General features: G+C 37.8%; 1 protein-coding gene, 1 non-coding gene and 1 pseudogene across 18 annotated transcripts in view; 2 read left to right on the plus strand and 1 right to left on the minus strand.

Annotated features, from left to right (window-relative positions):
* The window catches only part of VEZT (vezatin, adherens junctions transmembrane protein), an 81,340-nt gene that overhangs the window by 49,578 nt on the left and 7,683 nt on the right, over positions 1 to 24,079 (plus strand). For 9 of the 17 annotated variants that reach the window (XM_073021008.1, XM_008004279.3, XM_073021012.1 and 6 more), the window contains 4 exons: positions 1,209 to 1,358; positions 6,023 to 6,170; positions 12,699 to 13,030; positions 18,355 to 18,548. In XM_073021008.1, coding sequence (XP_072877109.1) covers positions 1,209 to 1,358; positions 6,023 to 6,170; positions 12,699 to 13,030; positions 18,355 to 18,548 — 824 coding nt within the window. The remainder of the gene's footprint in view (positions 1 to 1,208; positions 1,359 to 6,022; positions 6,171 to 12,698; positions 13,031 to 18,354; positions 18,549 to 24,079) is intronic. The other 8 variants (XM_073021017.1, XM_073021018.1, XM_037996680.2 and 5 more) reach the window with 1 other exon arrangement.
* LOC119620729 (chromobox protein homolog 3 pseudogene) lies at positions 13,078 to 17,517 on the minus strand (annotated as a pseudogene).
* Positions 21,292 to 21,399, plus strand: LOC119623991 (U6 spliceosomal RNA). Its single transcript, XR_005240088.1, has one exon. It is a non-coding gene; the product is annotated as a U6 spliceosomal RNA (small nuclear RNA).

The raw sequence follows: 24,079 nt of genomic DNA on the forward strand, positions 1-24,079 counted from the left end.
ACATTTTCAAAATTAGACAGTTTTTAAAACTGATTTAGTATAATGGAGCACAAGCAGTAGTGCCATATATTGAAATCATGAATGCTGTTTTGTTTCTGCCTCAAATTGTCCTCTCTCACAAATAATTGAAACCTTTTTTGCCTTCATTCCCTTATCTTAACATAAGCCTGTCAGTCATCATCCTCTGCTTTTTATAGATTTTTAAAAATTTGCTTTTTATAGATTTTTAATACCTGAATACATTTTAGTATGGTTTAACATTTTTAAAGTTTTGAATTAGGTGTCTTGTTTTATAGCTTTGTGGTTATAGAATAAGGAATTTACAAATGCCAATATTTTGTTTTACTGTTGGGAAAGATTACTGGTTAGGTGAAAAAACTTATCTGATAACCAGGTATTTACTCATGCATACTGTAAGTTATGAAATGTAATATATTGTATGTCATTGTTACAAATTAGGTACTTCCCATTCATCTTATGGGAAGTGCCATGAAATGTGCTTCCTCTTGAACAGCTTTGAGAGTAGCTATGCTACTATGTAGTAACCCTTACTTTGCCTTTCTACTTGCATTCCCCTGTTGGCCACTGGTCCTGTTATCTTTCCACGTTCCCTACTTCATTTTGAGTAGGTAAGTGCCAGTGGCAGCAGGTGGGTAAGTAATTTTACCCTACTTTTATGAATGTACAGAAAGCATTTCTATATAGTATTTTTTCTGTACAAGTGACCAAAATATGATCAGTGAACAAATGTAATGAACATATGTAAATGTATATTAATAATTTGAAAGTGTTTATAATTAAGGTCTTCATACTTCCTATGGATATAGGTTTTGAAAACTGAATATAAAGTAGCTTTTCTCCAATATATTTTAGCAAGCATAGTGTCTATGTAAAAAAGATGTGAATTCTTGATATTTCTACATTTCTGTTATATCTCAGCCAAAATCCATTGTTTCCCCACATCAGAGGAAGCCTTTACTCTTTGAGATTTTAATTTTTTGTCTTTTTTTTAAGTGGCTGTCTGTATGTATGCATATATATATTCACAGAAATGACTATTTTATGAGACCTGAGTTGACATACTTATAATCATTTTCTAGTAAAGATAATGATAGAGGAATTTGTCTTCTACATTTAATAGAATTGTGGATTTAGGAAACAAAAACTTTAGGACACCTGTACAGTTGTATCACATTTTACTTTTCAAGTTTGCTTGACAGGGTCAGTGCTGCTTGCCCATTTAATAAAGCTGGACAGCATCCAAGTCAGCATCTCATCGGTCTTCGGAAAGCTGTCTACCGAACTCTAAGAGCCAACTTCCAAGCAGCAAGGCTAGCTACCCTATATATGCTGAAAAAATATCCTTTTCTGTTTACATATGAAACTAAGCAATGTTTCTGGAGTCCTGAATACAGATATTATAGTTGTATCTTCTGAATGTTTACTGTAAACTGAGGTTGCCTATTTTGAAACTAATGTCTATCATTACTTCTATGTTAAAACTGGAAATGCATTCCTGGGGGAATGACAATAACAGACAGGAAGAAAGTTCTGTTCTTGTGTGGCTGCTTTTTAAACAAGGAAAAAACTTGAAGTCTCTCCCTTTACTCATCCAAAGAATGAAGTCAGAAGAGCCTGGCTTTGCTAGATCTGATATTTTAAACAAATTTCTCAACATGGCAGATTTGCATCATGGCATGTTAATAAACTGGCAGCTGGAAATCCTTCCCTTTTCAAAAAAGCAGGTTCTAGGAGAAGAATGGCTAAGTTCAAACACTGACTGTATCAGTTACTCCCTAAGTGACCTTAAACAAGTTTCTTAACCTCTCTGTACCTTGCTTTAGTCATGTTTAAAATGGCAATAATAACATCATCTTCCTTACTGGATATTTGTTAGGATCAAATGAGTTAATGCATGTAAAGTGATCAGACATCATCTAGCATATAGTAAGCACCCAAAGACTGTATGACAATAAAGTCTGTCACTTAAATTTATTAAAATAGGAAATTAGTTCTAATAGCCAGAAAAAAAAAGGTATATAAGAGCTTTATTTTAGTAAAGACATATAGATAAGTTAAATCCTGACTAAATAGAAGGCAAAAAGACAACTTTGCCACTTCAGGATGCTGGGTATTATAGCACTGATAAATATAATACTCAAACTTTACAGGGTGCTTTATGTTCTATCATGTCCTTATACAGACCTTTATAGCTAGATTTTCTTGTCTCCATTTTATGAGAAAACTAAAATAGAAGTTAAGTGACTTGTGCAGTATCATAGAACTACTAACAGATGAAGTTGTGTCTTGACTGTAGAACTTATGACTTGAAACCATTTTTCTCTTTCTCTCTCTATATGGAAATTTCATATTTATCTCTAGATATATATCCATATAAGATATATATCTTATATGGACAAAATTGATATATCTAGATATATATATCTTATAGATCAAAACTGATATATCTAGATATAAATGAAATGGAGAAAAAGCATTTTAATTTTTATCAAGAACTTGTCCATTTTATTCCCCCATTGCCTAAATACTGGCCTGCTATAGGTCAACCATTCTTCCAAGTGCTAGGAAAACTGAGTAAAAATATGTACTACCTACTTCTAAAGACTTTTGAATGTGATCAATAGAGAAATCAGTATTCATAATTTGATATAAGTGCCATGGGTGCCTTCCAACATAGCAGGGCAACATACTCAGTTTATGGGGTCAGAGAAGGCTTTCAGGGAGGTGACATCTAAGTTGAGCTTCAGAGAATGAATAGAAGTTGGCCATGAGGGTAAGAGTCTGCATTCCAGGTAGAAGGAAGCAAAAACACATGGAAAGAAATAGAGATATGACAGTGTGGCATGTGAACTGTTGGTCATTCAGTCAGTATTTTTTGAGCACAGACTGCCGCACAATATGCTCATCACTAGACGTACAGTGGTAAACATAATAGACATGATCCCTGCCTTATGGAGTTTGTAGTTCAGTGTGGGTTAGGGAGTGATAGGGTTAGCCTATCAAAGACTACAGATTATATGAGTTCTTTGTGCCAGTCATTTTTCTAGAAACTGGGGACCTAGCAGTGAACAAGATAGACAAGATCCTTATTCTCGTGGAGCTTACCTTCTAGTAGATGAAATAATCAATAAAAGATGGACTTGGTGTGGTGGCTCATGCCAGTAACCCCAGCAGTTTCGGAGGCTGAGGTAGGAGGATTGTTTGAGCCCAGGAATTTGAGACCAGCCTGAGCAATATAGTGAGACCCTGTCTCTAAAAAAAAAAATTGTTTTAAATTAGCTGCATGGTGGCACACACCTGCAGTCCCAGCTATTTGGGAGGCTGAGACAGCAGGATTCCTTGAGCCCAAAAGGTCAAGGCTGCAGTGAGCTGTGTTTGTGCCACTGCACTCCAGCCTGGGCAACAGAGTGAGAGCCTGTCTCAAATAAACTAAACTAAAATAATAAATGGACAGATGGGATTCTTCAGATAAAACAGTTATTATGAAGAAAAAGAAACGGAATAGGGTAGAGAATGATTGGTGGGGTGCTCCTTTTTATTAGATGGTAAGAGAAGGCCTTTTTGAGGAGCTGGCATTTAAACTGAGGTTTGCATAATGGAAAGATCTGGAGGAAGAGTATGCCAGTTAGATGGACCAGTGAGTAGAAAGATCTTCTGGCAGGAATGAATTTAGCATGATTGGAGTATAGAAAGAAGACCATCATGAGTTGAGCACAGGAAGTTGGAGGTTAGAGTATGAAATGAAACTCAGAGGTAGCCAGGGGCCAGATCATATTCTCCATATAAGAAACCTTAATAAATTTAACTAAAAAAGAATCCACCAATCATTTTAAGAAGACCAGTAAGATATGTAAACCCTTGTTTGCCTGATCAAAGTAAAGAGCTGAAATATACAAGATTAGTAATGAGAACACAGTGGTAACCATGGATATAGTAGACATTAAAATAACTGGAAGAGGGGATGTTATATATGCAGCTCCACAGCAACAACTTTAAACATGTAGGAGAAAATGGTTCTTTTCATTTCTTTTGAGATAGTGTCTCACTCTGTCACCCAGACTAGAGTGTAGTGGCATGATCACGGCTCACTGTAGTCTCATTCTCATGCGATCCTCCTGCCTTAGCCTTCCGAGTAGCTGGGACCAAGGCACATGCTACCAAACCTGGTTAGTTTTTCTGCATTTTTTAGAGACAGGGTTTCACCATTTTGCCCAGGTTGGTCTCGAACACCTGGGCTCAAGGGATCCCACATTGCTGGGATTATAGGCATGAGCCACTGAGCCCAGGCTCATTTCTTATCAAAATAAAAATCTGCAAAGTTGACCTAGGAAGAATTTTAAAACTTGAAGAGATTGGACATGGGATAAAGAATACTCAATTTTAAAAAGAAAACACCTGGTTTATATGTAGACAATGGAAAATATGAAACTATTTTTAAAAAACAATGATAGAGTTCTTAGTGCTCTACTGTGGATCTCCAAGTTATATTAAGTGAAAAAAAATCAGAAAGTGCAGGGATCGGTATTTATCGTATCCTTCAGTTTGTGCATAAAAGGGACTGTGTGTTTCTACAGGGATAAATATGTATGTATGTGTTTGTGTACATGCATGCGTATATACCTACATATCTCCAGAAACACATTTATATTTGAATTTGCTTTTATGTATGTATACATAAAAAATCTTGGAAGGTACTGGTAAAAGGAATTGCCTTTGCATTTGGATAGTGGAACTACATGGCTAAGGCATAGAGGTGGAAAGTAGTTTTTGCTATATCCCTTAATACCTCATGAATTTTGAATCCTGTGAATATATTACCTATTCAAAAGCAAAGTGAATTTAAAATTTTTTAACTACCAGATCCAGACGGTTTTGTAGTTTAAAAAAAATTTCAGACTATAGGAAAGGTTAGAAAGTTTCCCTGTATCATTTTATTTATGAAAATATCTCAATACCAAAACATGTTGTATTACAAAGAATAAAAACCAGTTTTATTACAAAGAATATAGGCCAGTCTCATAAATGGAGATACAAAATTTTTAAATGGAATATTTATAAATTTAATATTGGATTGTATCAAAAGATTATTATAATATAGCCAAATAGGAATATACTAGAAATACAAAAATGGTTCACGATCAATTATTATATGGATGTAATTATTTAGAGAAACAATTAAAGGGAAAATCATTATTGATTTTGATGTGTCTGTAAGGATGAGGGCAGAGGAAATCTAACAGTAATCTTTGTCAAACAAGCTACATAGGACAGGCCTGGTGCCACTTATATCAGTCTGTGTATTTCAGATAACGTTCAACTAATAATGTCCTGCAGTATGCAGACTGAGAGGAAAAGGGTATTTACTGTAGCATAGTGAGGACCCTGAACCATGACACAATAAAGTGCCCAATACAGCTTCAAATGGTAGGTGTCAAAAATAACGGGGCTGGGCGCAGTGACTCACACCTGTAATCCCAGCACTTTGGGAGGCTGAGGCGGGGAGATCACTTGAGGCCAGGAGTTCGAGACCAGCCTGGACAACATGGCAAAACACCGTCCCTAGAAAAAAATGCAAAAATCAGCTGGGTGTGGTGGTGCATGCCTGTAATCCCAGCTACTTGAGAGGCTGAGGTAGGAGAATTGCTTGAACCTGAAAGGCTAAGGTGGCAGTGAGCCAAGCTGGTGCCACTGCACTCCAGTCTGGGTGACAAAGCAAGACTCCGTCTCAAAAAAATGAATAAATAACATCACTGTAACCCTTTTGAAGAGTTGAACTTTTAATTTTTTAGACATTAAAAATTGTATCCACAAGTATCCAAGATATCTGAGGTATTATGTTAATATATTAGATATTTAAAAATAATTTTTGTTTAAAAACTGTTGTAAATCTCCTCACCCAAAAGTTCAGAATAAAGATTAGTAAATGTGATGTAGGACAATTTCACTGTATCTTTTATGCTTTCATGAAAAGGCTTTGTTGATTGCCTTAACCTAATTTAACCTACCCCCTGAACTCTGAGAGTGACAATGTAACCAACTACATCTGTGTGGTGCCTTTTAAGGAGCTGGGCCTTGGACTTAGTGAAGAGCAGATTTCAGAAGAGGAAGCACATAACTTTACAGATGGCTTCAGCCTGCCTGCATTGAAGGTAATCCATCTGTGGAAGGGAAGGGCTGAAGAAAAGATAGATGCACTTGGATTGTGTCTATGCTTTCTGAATGTAAATGGTGCGCCTGTTCCCCTCATTGTTTGCTGCACACCATCATCATAAATGCACTGGTGATGTTTGTAACACTGTCTTTAAGTGCCGAGAGTATAATCTTTATTATGGATTGGAAGAGGAGATCCTTAGATTTTGATCTCCAAATACTTAAAATGCTTAAAGAAATGCCTTAAATTAGAGTTTGGAGATAAGTGAATTTACTTTAATTGGAGGCCAATATGAGTGATTTTATAACTAGCCATTTGTTTCAACAAACATGGATAATGTGTTATCTCCAAAATTCTTAAGATTTGTTTTCATACATTAAAAGCCACATGAAAGGGTACATTTGGCTGAACTGACAGTTCACAAAAAAAGAAACACAGGCTAGTCCCAGTAAGGTTGTATTTTACAACGAATTGATCACGACCAGTTACAGATTTCTTTGTTCCTTCCTTACTCCCGCTACTTCATTTGACTAGCCTAAAAAGAAAAAACAAGAAAAGAAGAAATACAAATGGCCAATAAATATGATACAAATTTTTCATTTTAGTAATGAAAGAACACAAATAAAAATAATAAGCTGACCATTTTGCCAAGGATATTGAAAGTTGGTAATTTCATTATCATTGAAGATTCAGGGAGACCTCACACAGACCAGTGGTGAAAGTATAAACTGGTTCACTTTAGCATTGAATACCAATCTTCATACAGGTATAAGAAGCAAAATTGCTTTATTCTAGCAATTTTAATTTGCCCTTACAGATTTATCTCAGAAAGTAACCAAAGATATACCCAAAGTATGTTCATGACATTACTATAGCAGCCAACATTGGAAACAAATTTTTTTGTTTTTGTTTTGAGTCAGAGTCTCACTCTGTCACCCAGGCTGGAGTACAGTATGACTTAGTCACAGCTCACTGCAGCCTCAACCTCCCCAGGCTCAGTGATCCTCTTACCTCAGCCTCCCGAGTAGCTGGAACTACAGGTACACACCACCACACCTAACTAATTTTTGTATTTTTTGTAGAGACAGGGTTTCGCCATGTTGCCCAGGCTGGTCTCAAACTCCTGAGCTCAAACGATTTGCCCACATCAGCCTCCCAAAGTGCTGGGATAACAGGCATGAGCTACCTCACCCAGCCTCCAGTAGTATTTTTAAGACATTGATCCAAATGTCTTAAGTTCCTATTAAGTGTTTAGTAAACTCTCTTTAGATGTTTCTTTGTTTTTAGTTTTTAAAATTTCCCTTGATACCATGAAAATTAGTGCAAGTATTGTTAGCATTTATCAGATCCATTTTGTTTTGAGACTGTATTGACTTCCATATCTTTTACATTTTCTAAATCAACATAAATGTTCTAATTACCTTGTTTGTTTTCTTTCTCTCCTGCTTAAAATTTGCTTTGACCTATTCTTACTCCCATTTTAACCTATCTCAATAAATGGCACCTCAAAACTTAAACTAGAAACCTGGACACCATCTTTCTTGTCCCTCTTTTTGCCCACTCACATCCAGTCTGTTAGCAGATTCTTACTTATACCTTGAAAATGTATTTTAAACCCATCCACTTTTTTCTATATCCAACCCCGCAGCCCCACCATCCTAGTCCCAGCCACCATTTTTTACTTAGGCTGCTGCAGTACTTTCCTCAGTTCTCTAAAGTTATTTGTTTCAGAATGCAACTTGACATGTAAAGAGCCTTTTAAATGGTTTATCCTTTGAATTTGTAGTTCCTCTTCTGCAAACTGCAGGAAATTATTCTAAACATAGTCAAGCTTTATATACCAAGTTGCTTATTCACTTTGTGTTTATAATAGTGCACAATGGAACACTGCCTGAAAGTTCAAAAATAGAGGAGTGGCTGCGTGAGTCATGCCAGAGCCACATGGTGAACCATTGTGTAGCAGCTACAGCTTGCTCGTGAAAATTCTGTAAAAACTTGGAGAAACATCTGTTGGCAGTGAAACAATCAGGATACATAAGTGTATATGCAATATGGCCACAACCCTGTTTAAAAAAAAAATGAGGAGAAAATACCAAGATATATATAGCTACTCTTTGGGGTGGTGGGACTGTAGGTAATTTCACCCCCTTTCAAATTTAATATCCTAACCATGCTTTGTTCTTTAAGGAAAATAAATATTTTTTCAAAGGACAATTTAAGAGATTCTTAATGTGGAAAATTGAGCAGACCTAGGTTTATATTTTAGCCCTGACTGACTAGCCATTTGCCTTTGAATAAGTTATTCTTTAAACTTACGTCACCTGTGAAAAGGAGTTGCCATCCCTGCCTTATAAGGTGTTAGATTAAATGAGAAGAATATTAAATACCTCAAACAGGGCTTGTCATATAACGGGTACCCCCAAATGGTAATAGCTGTTATTCTTTAAGAAGGACTTGGAGAAAGAATTATAGTATTTCATTTCCTTTTAAATTACTTTTTGTTAACTCATCAAGATGCCTTGGAGATTTTTTTCTTTATGCTTTTGATGTACTGTTTTTAAAAGTGTATTAAATCCTGAATCGTACTCTAGCTTAAGTACAGGCAGCAAAGAGAAGTTGTGGACACCGTGGAGTCAGATTTTCCAGGTTTCACTCTAGCTCCATTATTTGACTACTGTGTGGTCCCGAGCAAATCATTGTTTCTGTGTTTATTAAAATGGGATAATTGCAATGCTTGCCTCCAAAGGATTAGATGTTTGTCAGTGCCTGGTGTAGAGTAAGCAATTAATAAATGTTAGCTGATTTTTAAAATTCTATCTGATATGACCTGCTCTGAAATGTGAGACTTGATCTCTGTTGCTGTATCCCCATCCTGCCTTCCAACAATGATTATAGCTGGATTCTTTTTGCTCACTCAGTGTTTTACAAATCAAAGTATAATAGTATTTTTATATTTCTTTTATTTTTACCTATAACTAACCTGTAACCAAACTCAATAATTGTGTTACAGTTACCGCATTTATCAGGCTCTGCAAGGAGCCTTATCTTGAGGAGCTCTATAGACTTTGCAAACTGTTGAAAACCCCTGTAATGTTCAAAAACTGTGTATTGTCCCCTTCTGTAGTTGCCACTGTATCGTTATTCAGATAAGAAATTTAAAAATAGATTTTGTAAGTTAAATTTTTAAAAGTGCGTTGCCCCCTCTAAAGAAAATACATTTTGGATTTGTTTTTTATTGTTAACATATCTTCCCTCAGGAAAGTTTAGTGATAGCAAGTATTGCACCTTTGGAAAGAAAAGCAACCTCTGAATTGTAGCCTGAGGAGACATAAATGAAATACAGGTTAAATATTTCTTATCCAAAATGCTTGAGACTAGAAGTATTTTGGATTTTGAATTTTTTTCAGATTTTGGAATATTTGCATTACACATTGAGGTTGAGCATCCCTAATCCGAAAATTTGAAATTTGAAATGTTCCAGTGAGCATTTCCTTTAACTGCCATGTTGGTGTTCAAAAAGTTTCAAATTTTGGAGCATCTGGGATTTCATTTCAAATTTTTGGATTAGGGATACTCAATCAGTCCCTAGAACGGAGTCCTTATCCCTCTCTTTTCCTTTAAGTTTTTAACTAGTTTTTTAAATTTATAAAGTCATATGTTTCCTGCTCTAGAAAAATAAATGTACACATTGTGAAATGCTTTAAATCAAATTTTCTGTTTACCTATTGGCTATGGTTATCTCCTTATCCAAGGAAAAAAGAAATACATATTTCTGAGTTCTGGTTTAAATGGATAATGTGACAGTGGTTGGATAATAAATTAGTCTTTAGAGACAAGGTCTTGCTCAGTCATGCAGTTGGTGCGCAGTGGTGCAATCGTGCCTCACTGTAACCCTGAACTCCTGGGCTCAAGCTATCCTCCCACCTTAGCCTCCCAAGTAACTGGGACATCAGTTACATGCCACCATGCCTGGCTAATTTTTAAGAAAATATTTTGTAGAGACAAGGGTCTCACTATGTTTCCCAGGCTGGTCTCCCAACTACTAGCCTCAAGCAATCCTCCCACCTTAGCCTCCCAAAGTGCTGGGATTACAGGTGGGAGCCACTGCTCCTGGCCTTTAGTCTTTTTAAAAGCCACAGTAAGCTGTCCCAACTTGATTCTTGCAGTTATCTTGACCCAGCATGCTGGAATCATCCTTGTTAGCTCTTATTCTCTCAGTACCAATCAGTCAAGAGACTGTGTTGGTTCTACTTTCACAATGGATCCAGAGTCCATCTGCTGCTCACCTTCCACCGCTGACCACTGTGGTCTCATTAATGCTAACCTGGAGTATTGCAGTAACTTCCTTACTGGTTTCTCTGCTTCTACTCTCATTTTCCTGTAATCTCTCAACTCAGCAGCCAGTATAGGCCTGTTAATGCATAAATCAGATTATGTCACGCTTCTGCTCAGAACCCTTCAGTGGCTCCCCATTGCTTACCTGGCCCCAGCCATACTGAACTTCTTGTTGTTCCATGATCTGCCCTGTGTGCTCCCACAACAGTACTTTGCACTTGACTTCCTGCTCCCTAGAACTCTCTTCCTTGATGATGATCTCATGGCTCACTTCCTTTAGGTGACACTTTTAGAGACCTCCCCAGCCACCCCCTTTTCCTCTCTCCTTCCTGCTTTCTGTCTCTCTCCACCTCTTTCATATGTGTACACACACATACACACACATACACACACACACATACACTATTCCCCTTCTTTGCTGTATTTTTCCCATCAACCAAGAAACACTATCTTTTTCTTCCTGGACAATCATTATAGCAAAAGGGAAATAGTATCTTTTACTTGTAGATTATTATCTGTGCCCCTCTACTTGAATATAAGCTTCATCGGAGTAGAGACTCTTTTCATTTTTGCTCTCTGCTGTTTATGTGCACCTAGAACAGTGCCTGGCACCTTGTGGGTGCTCAAGAAATCATTTCTGAATGAACAAATAAAATAATAAAAATCATTGTAATTATAAAATTTAATACTTGAATAAGAAGACTTGCAAGTAAACTTGTAAGTCAAGAATCCCTAGATATCGCACCTGTAGCAACTAGGAAATCTGGCCTTGCTCACTTTAAAAAAATAAAATAAAACAAGTTAATGGTAAAGTAGATTTACGTGAAATTACCTTAATTCATTATTGACATAATTTTAAAATTCATTTAATAAAACCATCTAAATAATGTCTATTTTCATGGTTGTGAATAATTGAAATCTAAATTACCAAAAGTGGTTTCATCCTCTTTTTATTGCCTGCTACCTCTTGTTTCATACTACATTGTTTCCTCATGCATTTGTTTCGGAGATATTGTCCTCATCTTGAATACGACTGTATCTGGAGAAATGTTTTGCTGCAAGGATTCAGGATGTATCTCAGGAATGGGCCTATGAACATATTCAGACTGCTTTTAGAAAAAAAAGAAGAAGAAGAAGAAGAAGAATGGGATTTATCCTGGCAACATACTGAGACCCCATCTCTAAAACTTAAATATTAGCTGAGTACGGTGGTACATGCCTGTGTTTCTAGCTACTCAGGAGGCTGAGGCAGGAGGATCACTTGAGCCCAGGAGTTAGAGATTTCTGTAAGCTATGATCATGCCATTGGGGACTCTAGCCTGGGCAACAGAGCAAGACTCTATGGCAAAAATTAATTAATTAATTAATTAAAAGAATAGGTTTTGCAATTTCTCATGTCAGACATTCCTGGAGTATTTAATGGATTTTTTTTTTTTTTTTTGGATAGAGTCTTGCTGTGTCACCCAGGCTGGAGTGCAGTGGCACCATCTTAGCTCACTGTAACGTCCGCCTCCCAAGTTCAAATGATTTTCCTGCCTCAGCCTCCCAAGTAGCTGAGATTGCAAACACACACCACCACGACTATGTCTGGCTGAATTTTATATTTTTAGTAGAGATGAGGTTTCACCATGTTGGCCAGGCTGGTCTCAAACTCCTGACCTCAAGTGATCTCCCCGCCTCCACCTCCGAAAGTGCTGAGATTACTGACGTGAGCCACTGCGCCTAGCCCTGGACTGATTTTTATGTTAATTTCTTAGTTAATTCATAGGGCAAGGTAATAGTCTTATTTTGAAACCCAAGCTTTTGATCCATGTGACTCATTTCTTTGGAGAAGTATATATATATCCACTAGTCCTACTGTCTTCTTTTCTGTGTGAAAATTTTTTTTAAATAATGAGTGAAGATTCACTTTTGCTAAAGTATCTCATTCCATCAACACTTCCCATCTAGGACAGAACTGTAGTAAATTATATATTGATGTTACCTGCTCTATTGGAATAACAGGTTCCCACATACATAATTTGAAATCATATTCTTGGCTTATCTTAAGGTAGTTTAAGCTCAGTTATATTTATTATTTAGGATAAAGTGCAAAATTTAAACCAGAAGTTAAGATAAACAAATTTATAGTTTGCTTTGAACACTGACCAATATTTGTTATTGATCTAGTCCTTTTTTCTTTTTTCTTTAGGTTTTGTTCCAACTCTGGGTGGCACAGAGTTCAGAGTTCTTCAGACGGTTAGCCCTATTACTTTCTACAGCCAATTCACCTCCTGGGCCCTTACTTACTCCAGTACTTCTGCCTCATCGTATCTTATCTGATGTGACTCAAGGTCTACCTCACGCTCATTCTGCCTGTTTGGAAGAGCTTAAGCGCAGCTATGAGTTCTATCGGTACTTTGAAACTCAGCACCAGTCAGTACCACAGTGTTTATCCAAAACTCAACAGAAGTCAGGAGAACTGAATAATGTTCACACAGCAGTACGTAGCTTGCAGCTCCATCTGAAAGCATTACTGAATGAGTAAGTTTAGAAATTATACCAAGAAAGGTCTCGGTGATTAGCAAGCTTCATTCGTGTACCATTGTGGTTGTTGGCTTGTGTCCTAGCTAGAAAAAAGAAGCAAAGTTGAGACATGAGCATGAAGGGTGATTTATAGCTACAAATATAGCAAAAATAATAATAATAATAATTTGTGAGTACTATAACTTGAGGGAGTTACAGTTTTTACTTTTCCTTAGTTCAGCAGAAAACTTGGAAAGGTAGGTAAAAGCAGGTGTTGTTCATTCTCTTTGAGAGCTGAAATGGAGATGGTTATAAAGAATGCGTTTCTTTTAACTCTCTTAAGGTAGTGCTCTTCAACTGGAACCTGCAGTCCAATAGAAATATCTACCAAGATTGGAACTGTGTGTTACAAGAGGCATTGTTATATGTAGTAGAAGAGTAACATATTGCTGTTTTTCTAAATAAATTACAGCAGATGTAGAAATTTTTTTGTATCACAGGACAAGCTTTGTGGTACCAGTTGAAAAGCAAAATGTAGAGTCTAGAGTTTATATTTGTTCATTTCCTGCCTTGCATGAAATTGTTGGTACTCTACGTTAATTTCTAAATTTTTATGTCCCACTTCGGTATACCTTCAGCTGAAAATACTATTTTCACATATTTCTACGAAGTTTTCAAGTTTAAAAATTGAATCAAGGCATTTAATTGAATACAGTCATTTCCAGTGAAATTTTTCTGTAACGGTTAAATATTCATCATGTAGGACTGGATCAAATGAATGGTTGAGTTCATGTTGTGTTGGTAATCAAGAAGGTCCTAGGAATTTAAAGAGCTAACAAGATTGTAGTTGGTGTACTTGACCCTGGGATACATGGCAAGAAGTGGAATGGGGAAGGCAGCATTTAATTATGTAAATAAAAATGGGTCAAAAGGACTGACATATCAGCAAAATCAAAAGGCTAGTTTCACTGGAATTAGGGAGGATAAGAGATACAAGGATAGGAACTTAAAGTCAGAAAGACATTTTGAGAAGCTAAGTTTTTACCCATCAGTTCAAGGCCTGAGATGGGCTTGATATAAGGCTGATATAAAGATTATGGCATGGCCGGGCGCGGTGGCTCAAGCCTGTAATCCCAGCACTTTGGGAAGCCGAGACGGGCAGATCACGAGGTCAGGAGATCGAGACCATCCTGGCTAACATGGTGAAACCCTGTCTCTACTAAAAAAAATACAAAAAACTAGCCGGGCGAGGTGGCGGGTGCCTGTAGTCCCAGCTACTCAGGAGGCTGAGGCAGGAGAATGGCGTAAACCCAGGAGGTGGAGCTTGCAGTGAGCTGAGATCCGGCCACTGCACTCCAGCCTGGGCCACAGAGCGAGACTCCGTCTCAAAAAAAAAAAAAAAAAAGATTATGGCATAAGAAAAATGAAGACACTATGAACTCAGGGTATTCCAGTAGTCTATATCTGCTATTCTAAGAAAGCAGGTAAATGCTAACCAGTTTCTTAGCCCTGCCTCCTACAGGGAACTGGGCGATAAGGCCATCTCCACTTGAGTGGGTGGCAAAGGTTGAATTGTCCTCAAAGGAAAATAAGATTTCAGTGGACAGGTTATAGGCAAAGCCAGAGTCTCTGAAGAAGTAAGTTTTGGCAATAGAATCAGAAATATACGGCACATATTAGAATGCATTAGAGTGAGGGAAGATGGCTCAGGGAAGAAAGCGTGCTACACAAGGTAGATATGAACACAAAAAAGAGGAGCTTTTACCATGGGTAGGAATTGTGGGTTATGCATAGGAAGTTTTTGTCCTGTTTTAAAGTGGAATATTCCATATATGCTAATGTCTCTCCTTTCTAAGTATTTTCACTAGAAAATACACCAGTCACAAACCATCATATCCAATTTGCTCTGTAGTGCTGCTACATACAACTTTTTAAATTGTTAACTAAATAATTGTTTTGTGTTTCATATTTTAGAATGCTCTTTTTGTGTTTCACACCTCTCCCCCTTTGTCTCCTTTGCAGTTCCCACTCTCAGGGCCTCGGTGTGGGACCATATTGTCCCTTCCCTACACTAAAGCGTTAATCTCTAACTGTTCTCCCCACCTTCAGGGTGCGTATGGCCAGATTAATGTTGCTGAGGCTTATATTTGCCTTCTCACTTCACTGAAAATCTTGACTTGTTTCGGAGTCATAGCAGCTCAGACTAAAGTCTTTACAAAACATACTATAGAAGTGTTTGTCATAACTTGACTACACTCTGTTTCTATCTTTATTTCTCATTCCTTTCCTTCAGTCCAGCCAAACTGTATAAATGCCTTTTCCCATGGTCCTTTTATAGGTTAGTGCAAAAGTAATTGCAGTTTTTGCCATTAAAAGTAATGGCAGGCCAGGTGAGGTGGCTCATGCCTGTAATCCCAGCACTTTGGGAGGCTGAGGTGGGCGAATCACGAGGTCAGGAGATTGATACCATCCTGGCTAACATGGTGAAACCCCGTCTCTACTAAAAATACAGAAAAATTAGCTGGGCGTGGTGGCGGGCACCTGTAGTCCCAGCTACTTGGGAGGCTGAGGCAGGAGAATGGTGTGAACCCGAGAAGCGGAGCTTGCAGTGAGCCAAGATTGTGCCACTGCACTCCAGCCTGGGCGACAGAGCGAGACTCTGTCTCAAAAAAAAAAAAAAGTAACGGCAAAAACCTCAATTACTTTTGCACCAATCTAATAGAACAAGTTTCTGGCCAGGCACAATGGCTAATGCCTATAATCCTCATACTTTGGGAGGCCGAGTAGAGCAGATTGCTGGAGCCCAGTAGCTGAGACGAACAACATGGTGAACCCTTATCTCTACAAAAAAAATACAAAAATTAGCCAGTCGTGGTGGTACATACCTGTAGTCCCAGCTACTTGGGAGGCTGAGGTGGGAGGATCACCTGACCCCTGGAGGTTGAGGTTGCAGTGAGCCGAAATCACACTACTGCACTAGCCTGGGTGATAGAGTGAGACCCTGTCTCAAAAAAAAATAAAAAATAAAAAGAACAACGTTCCTCACCTTTTGTATATGGGCCCAAATTTTATCCATCCCTTCGATGCCACCTCAAAAATACCTCGTCCTTAGTTGTTCCCCATCTGTCCTTACAGTTGGTTGTAATTTTCCCTTCTTCTGATTTCTCATCACACTATCTGTCTCTCTGTGGTATTATCCTTTTGTGCCTGTATTCAACCCAGTTTTACATCTTACCAGCTTTCTGACTCTAGGCAAGTTTCCCCAACTCTCTGGGCCTAATTCCTTATTATCTGTAAAATGGAAATAAAATAATATTCTAATTATTTATGATATTGTAGTCTTTTTCTTTTCTGATAAAGGAAGCAACTACAGAAAGCTTTTATTTATTCAAAGTAACCAGTGCTATTGATGCAAAAAAGAAAAACCCAACAACTCTTCCAACACTACTTTCAAAATGAGCATATCAAACTTGATTTTCATTAGAATGTAGTTATTTTGTCACACTAGTAAATAAAAAACCAAGATGCTCCCCTCCACCCTTTTTTTTTTTTTTTTTTTTTTTTTTTTTTTTTTGAGATAGAGCCTGGTACTCTGTTGCCCAGGCTGGAGTGTAGTGGTGTGATCTCGCCTCACTTCAACCTCTGCCTCCCAGGTTCAAGCGATTCTCCTGCCTCAGCCTCCTGAGTAGCTGGGATTACAGGCACCTGCCACCATGCCCAGCTAATTTTTGTATTTTTGTAGAGACGGGGTTTCACCATGTTGGCCAGGCTGGTCTCGAACTCCCGACCTCAGATGATCCACCAGCCTTGGCCTCCCAAAGTGCTGGGATTACAGATGTGAGCCACCACGCCCAACCGCAAATTTTATATATATGTGTGTGTGTGTGTGTGTGTATGTATGTATACATGTGTCTATACACACACACACACATATATACACACACACACATACAATGTGAACAATAATTGGGCTTTATCTTATGGACAAGAATGCCAAGTTAGTCTTTCTTCGTAAAAAGCAGTTACAATTTGAGGACACTTCATATTTGCCTTTTGTGCCAGCACCAAGTCTGCCTCATCTGAATCCTTCCATTTCATGAGCAACATCAATTCTTCACTGCCGTCTGTGGCTCCAATTATTCTTTCAGTATCAAGACCTCTGGCAAATCCTCTTGGTTTGTCAACAGCATCTCTTTTCTTCTTTGATTTGCTTCATCAGATTCACTGTCAGATAAAGATTTTCTTTTTGTACCATCTTTTTCTTCACAGCTTTTTGAGAATTAAGAAATGCTTCAGTTAACTCTGGACAATCTAAATTTTCTTCAGGTTCCCAAGTATTGTCAGCATCTGTAAATCCCTTCAGGAAATATTCCACTTTCCCATTCCCTACATGTCGATCTAGTACATTTTCCACCACAAATTCATCAGGCTCTGCCTCTTCAACTTTTTAATTTTTCCATTCTGTTTCTTTCCCTTTTTTGCAACGTGGTTTTGTTAGAGGCCATTTGTTATTGCAGACCTGAAGAGTTATTATTCACTGCCTCCAAGCTGCTCTGGGTCGTGGGTCTGTGGTGTCTCTAGTCTTGTGTGTCACCAGCTCGAGCCACATCCGAGTTGAGGGGCAGCCAGGGAGCTGTTGTTGGCAGGGGAAGTGAGGGTAGGGAGGAGTGTGGCGGGTGGATATTATATTTTACTTACATATATGTGTAATATCATTTGTTATTTCTTATAAATAGCAGATGAGCTTATTTTTTTCTTTTTAGCCCATAAAATGCCTAGTATGTATGCAAGAAATATTTGTTGAATAAATATTTAATACTCTTTATAAGCTTTTTAAAAAACTATGGCAAAGTATATATAACAAAATTTATCATTTAATCATTTTTAAATGTACAGTTCAGTGGCATTAAGTGTATACACATTGTTGTGCAGCCATATCACTGTCCAACTCCAGAACTTTTTTCATCTTATTATAAGCCTTTTTTCTTTCTTTCTTTTTTTTTTTTTTTTTAAATTGAGGTGGGGTTTCACTCCATCCTCCAGGCTGAAGTGCAGTAACGCTATCGAGGCTCACTGCAACCTCTACCTCCCAGGCTCAAGCAGTCCTCCCACCTCATCCTTAGGCACATGCTTCCACACCTGGCTAATTTTTTGTATTTTTGGCGAAAATGGGGTTTCACTATGTTGCCCAAGCTGGTTTTGAACTCCAGAGCTCAAGCCATTCACCCGCCTTGGCCTCCCAAAGTGCTGGGATTTAAGCTTATTTTAAAATAAGCCTTGTAAATTATAAATTTTTCATTTCATATTATAGAAATCAGTTTCTGTTTTTCTTTATGACTCAGGGTAATAATTCTTGAAGATGAACTTGAAAAGCTTGTTTGTACTAAAGAAACACAAGAACTAGTGTCAGAGGCTTATCCCATCCTAGAACAGAAATTAAAGTTGATTCAGCCCCACGTTCAAGCAAGCAACAATTGCTGGGAAGAGGCCATTTCTCAGGTCGACAAACTGCTACGAAGAAATACGGATAAAAAAGGTACCTGTGAGAGATTTCTTTGCCATATGCTTAGCAGACATGCTTATTCCACTGTGGTAGGATTTTATTAGGTGGACTGCTTGTCTTCATGATGAAACTAGCTTCAAAATTTCTTAGTTTACTTTTTTTTAATGTTGAATTTATATGTACAAAGTGACACTGAATACAATTCTTGACTCTCATTTTGTAAATTAAAAATGAATATGATTTGAAAGTTCAGTGAATCATATCTCTTTTTTAAAAAAACTGAAATGAGAGAATAAATTTCGATAGTGTTTTTCTATTATTAGAACTTCCAGAAACTCTTTTTCAGTTAGGATAATAAAAGAATGAGTTTGATAGTCTGGGGCTAGGAACTTGAGTTTTTCTTTTAAGATAAAATACTTTCTTCAGTCATACAAAAATAATATACAAATGATATAATTGGTGGCACTGCATATTTAGTACTAAGATATAAACACATTGTGTCATTATTTAATAATATATCAGATGCTTTGTGCTACTAAGTTAAAAAAAAAAAAAATAGTCTTGAGATTTTTCCACCAAACTGCTTTTATGTGACTCTGATTTTATGCTTGTTTTTACCTCACTGATTTCATTTTTCAATGTTTGGCACATCAATTTTTGAAAACTGTGCTGCAAACCAGTACCATATTTATCTCTTGGATCTTTATTATGAGGCTACTCAGACTTAGGCATAGAATTTGCATTGCTGCTAAAGATAATGAATGCTTTATCATCCTGTTATTTTTGTGTTTACAGCTAAATTTGTAATAATTTATTTAATGTCTTAAACAAGCTTGAACAAATCCTTAGATAGTAAAAGTATTCACTTTCTCCAAAGGAAATATTAACATGCTAATTACTGATTTATTACCCAAAGGTTTTCTTAATATCTCAGATGTAAACTGTGAATAATTTTTTCTCCAAAGCATAAATCTACCAAGAAACTCTGATATATGCAAATACTTATGCATATTAAACTTTCTGATATGACATCTAGAGCTTCTGTGTACATTTTCGACAAACAGAAACACTCAGAAGACCTTTGGTTGTTAAAAGATGCATCCTGACCAGGCACGGTGACAGGAGTGGCTGAGTGCCCAGTTACTCAGGAGGCTGAGGCAGGAGGATTGCTTAAGCCCAAGAGTTTGAGGCTACAGTGAGCTATGATCACGCCACTGCTGTACTCCAGCCTGGGCAACAGAGCGAGACTGTTAAAAAAAAAAAAAAAAAGGCGGGGCATGGTGGCTCACGCCTGTAATCCCAGCACTTTGGGAGGCCGAGGCAGGTGGATCATGAGGTCAGGAGATCGAGACCATCCTGGCTAACACAGTGAAACCCTGTGTCTACTAAAAATACAAAAAATTAGCTGGGCATGGTGGCGGGCACCTGTAGTCCCAGCTACTCGGGAGGCTGAGGCAGGAGAATGGCGTGCACCCAGGAGGCGGAGTTGCAGTGAGCCAAGATCGCACCACTGCACTCCAGCCTGGGCGACAGAGCGAGACTCCGTCTCAAAAAAAAAAAAAAGAAAGATGCATCCCATTCACCCCTCCTTTAGCACACTCTGAGATGTTGAATCTTAGTCTAACATTTACCTGTTATTGTTAACCATTACTGTGAAAACTTTCTTCACCTCATTGGGTAGATAATTAAGCCATTTTCTAATTATTTTCTGTATGTGTGGCTTTTGTTCATAGATAATAATGATATGGATTAAGACACAAATAGTTCGCAAACTTTTCTCACTAAAAAATTCACAGTGGCCATGACTACACAGGTTTAAATTTTTAAAATGTTCATTTGAATATTTTAAGAAGCAGGTACTTTAGCCATATCTTTTTTTAAAAAGGTCTTATTTTGAAATCATTTCAAACTTACAGAAAAGTTGCAATAGTTGAAAGTCTCCTTCATCAATATTCCCTAGTTGTTGACATTCTGCCACAATTGCCTTATCTTTCTATGTATCTGTATATGTGTGTCATTCTTTTGATGATGGTGTTACTCTGAACCATCTGAGAGTAAGTTGTAGACTTGAAACCCCATTACCTCTAAAATATTTTTGTAAAGCAGGAACATTCTTCTATGTACCCACAGTATACCATCAAAATCAGAAAATGAACACCAACCATTTTATCCACAGAACTCATTCAGATTTCCCTGATTGTCCCAATATTTTTTATATATCTAGACCTAGATTGTGTATGGTGTTCAGTTGTCATGCTCTTTATTCTCCTTTTCCTTAGTCTTTCATGATAATTATTTTGTAAAGAAATACTGTTTTATAAATATGGTTTCTTCATCAAAATTTTAACCACTATGAATGCATATACCATATGACCCAGTAGTATCATTCCTACATATTTAACCAAGAAATGTAAAAACTTAGTGTTCACACAAATACCTATACATAAATATTTTGTTCATAAACTAAAAACTAGAAGTGCTAGGCTTTGGGATGTGACTAAGCTGTTACATCCATCCATACAGTGAAATACTACTCAGCAACAAAAAAAAGTGAACTACCAATGCATACAACACAATGAATGAATCTCTGATACGTTATGCCAAGTGAAAGATGTCACATTCAAACCACTACATACAATGTTATTCCACTTATGAGGCACTCTTAGTTGGCGAAGGAACAGAAAACAGATCAGTAGTTGCAAGGAACTAGAGATGGAGGGAGGAATGGCTTGTAAAACCTTTTAATGGAGAATGGCATTTAGAAACCAAGATTAGGGTACTTGACTTTGGCAGCACATGTATTAAAATTAGAATGTTACAGAGACAATTAACATGTCCTTTGTGTAAGGACGATGTACAAATGCATGAATCATTCCATATTTTATATAGAATTTATATAAAGATGTATGTACACATTCATGCGTATATACACATATATATCTACATATATATTGTGGTAAGCGCAGGAAATCATTGAGAATAGGTTATAACTTTGGCATTACTCGAGGATTGCCATAGAAAAGAATCTCCAGTTAATAACAGTTTCCCATTGTTAAAAATATCACAGGCTAGGTGCAGTGGCTCATGCCTGTAATCTCAGCACTTTGGGAGGCCAAGGAGGGAGGATCACTTGAACCCAGTAGTTTGAGACCAGCCTGGGCAACATGGCAAAACCCCATCTCTACAAAAAAAAGTTATTCGGGAGGCTGAGGTGGAATGATTGATTGAGCCCAGGAGGTCGAGGCTGCAGTGAGCGATGATTGCACAACTGAGCTCCACCTTTGGTGATACAGTGAGACCCTGTCTCAAAAATATATGTGTATGCACATGTGTATGTATGTGTGTCACATCATTTTAAAACACTTCACATTTATTACCTCTAGGGCCTTGTTACTCAGAGTGATCCCCAGACTAGCATATAAGCATCACATGAGAGCTTGTTACAAATGCACCCCTGACTTTAAATCTGCCTGTATTTTAATAAGATCTGGTAATTTGTATCCACATTAAAGTCTGAGAAATTTGAGAAGTATTGCTCTGAGATAAGGGTCTGCAACTTTTTTCTCTAAAGATTTTCTGCCTTGCAGGCCATATGGTGTGTCTGTTACAACTACTTTACTCTGCTGTTGTAGTGTGAAAGCACCCATAGACTATACTTAAATGAGTGTGGCTGTGTTCTAGGAAAAATTTATTTACAAGAGCAGGCAGTGGGACAGATTTGGCAAGCCCCTGCTTTCAGACAGTAGAATTGAGGGATAAGGTCATCAGGGAGCTTTTTTCACTTTATAACCTTCTGTGCTGTTTGTAAAAGCTATTACTGCAAGCGTGTAATTAAAAATCTGGTGGGTTTTTAAAAATTTTTTAGGCTTTTTGTGTTTGTTTGTTTGTTTTTTGAGAAAGAGTCTCACTGTGTCGTGCAGGCTGGAGTGTGGAGTGCATTGGCACAATTTCAGCTCACTGCAAGCTCTACCTCCCAGGTTCAAATGATCATGTTGCCTCAGCCTCTCGAATAGCTGGAATTACAGCCATGTACCACCATGCCCAGCTAGTTTTTGTGTTTTTTGGTAGAGACGGGTTTTCGCCATGTTGGCCAGGCTGGGCTCCAACTCCTAACCTCAAGTGATCAGCCCGTATTGGCCTCCCAAAGTGCTGGGATTACAGGCTTGAGGAGCCACCACACCTGTCCTCTTGCTAGATTTTTGTTAAATGAATTGCATGCTGGAGCTAGCTCTCCAAAGGTTGTTAAATATTCAGAAATTTGTGAGTCAGTTTAACATCATTGGTAGCTTAGAATTGGTCACAGTGGGTGCATTTACACCATGGGAACTGGAAATCAGGAAGTGCTGCAAATTGGGTGTTTTGTTTTGTTTGAGAGCTGGATTACCAGCACACTGTTTAATGTACTTGTTTATTGCTATTAATAGTCTTACGGATTTTTTTTTTTTCTTTTCATTCAAAGAGCTCAATCTGTGGTGCCAGCATTGACATAATGAAATCTGTGTTCTGCTAATTAGGCAATAATAGCAGTTTTTGAGCATGTAATCTGTAGCAGGCATTGTTTTAAGCACTTTTCATATATTCTTTTTTAATCTTACAAGATAGTACTATTATTTTCACCACTGTTCTACAGATAACTGTATTTATTTATTTATTTATTTATTTATTTATTTATTTATTTATTTTGCGGGGACAGAGTCTCGTTCTGTCGCCCAGGCTGGAGTGCAGTGGCGCGATCTCGCCTCACTGCAACCTCCGCCTCCCAGATTCAAGTAATTCTCCTGCCTCAGCCTCCCGAATACCCGGGACTACAGGCGCACGCCACCATACCCAGCTAATGTTTGTATTTTTATTAAAGACGGGGTTTCACCATATTAGCCAGGCTGGTCTCGAACTCCTGACCTCATGATCCACCCACCTTGGCCTCCCAAAGTGCTGGGATTACAGGCGTGAGCCACTGCATCTGGCCTTTTCTTTTTCTTTTTCTTTTTCTTTTTTTTTTTTGAGACGAGTCTCGCTCTGTTGCCCAGGCTGGAGTATAATGGCACAGTCTTAGCTCACTGCAACCTCTGCCTCCTGGGTTCAAGCAATTCTCCTGCCTCATCCTCCTGAGTAGCTGGGATTACAGGTACATACCACCATGCCCGGCTAATTTTTCTATTTTTAGTAGAGACGGGATTTCACCATGTTGGTCAGGCTGGTCTTGAACTCCTGACCTCGTGATCTTCCTGCCTTGGCCTCACAAAGTACTAGGATTACAGGCGTGAGCCACTGTGCCTGGCCAGTTAACTGTAATTTAAACTAGAAAGCAGCAAGAGCTGGGATTTAACCCAGGTGTGACTAACTCTATAGCTCTTAGCCACTATGCTATTCTGTCTCTCATTAGTGCTTCCTATTAATTTATTAATCATTCTGCCATCTTTCCTACAAACTAACCAGTTATTTTTTGGTAACATTTCCAAAATACTTCTTTTTTAAAACCATTTAACTATTGTTACTTTTGAAAAGTAAAAATCAAGAAGTTTAAACTATACTTCTTTTTTTATAAGTAGAAAGGCAATGATGAA

The sequence above is a fragment of the Chlorocebus sabaeus genome, chromosome 11, assembly GCF_047675955.1.
Source record: "Chlorocebus sabaeus isolate Y175 chromosome 11, mChlSab1.0.hap1, whole genome shotgun sequence".
NCBI classification, from domain to species: domain Eukaryota; kingdom Metazoa; phylum Chordata; class Mammalia; order Primates; family Cercopithecidae; genus Chlorocebus; species Chlorocebus sabaeus.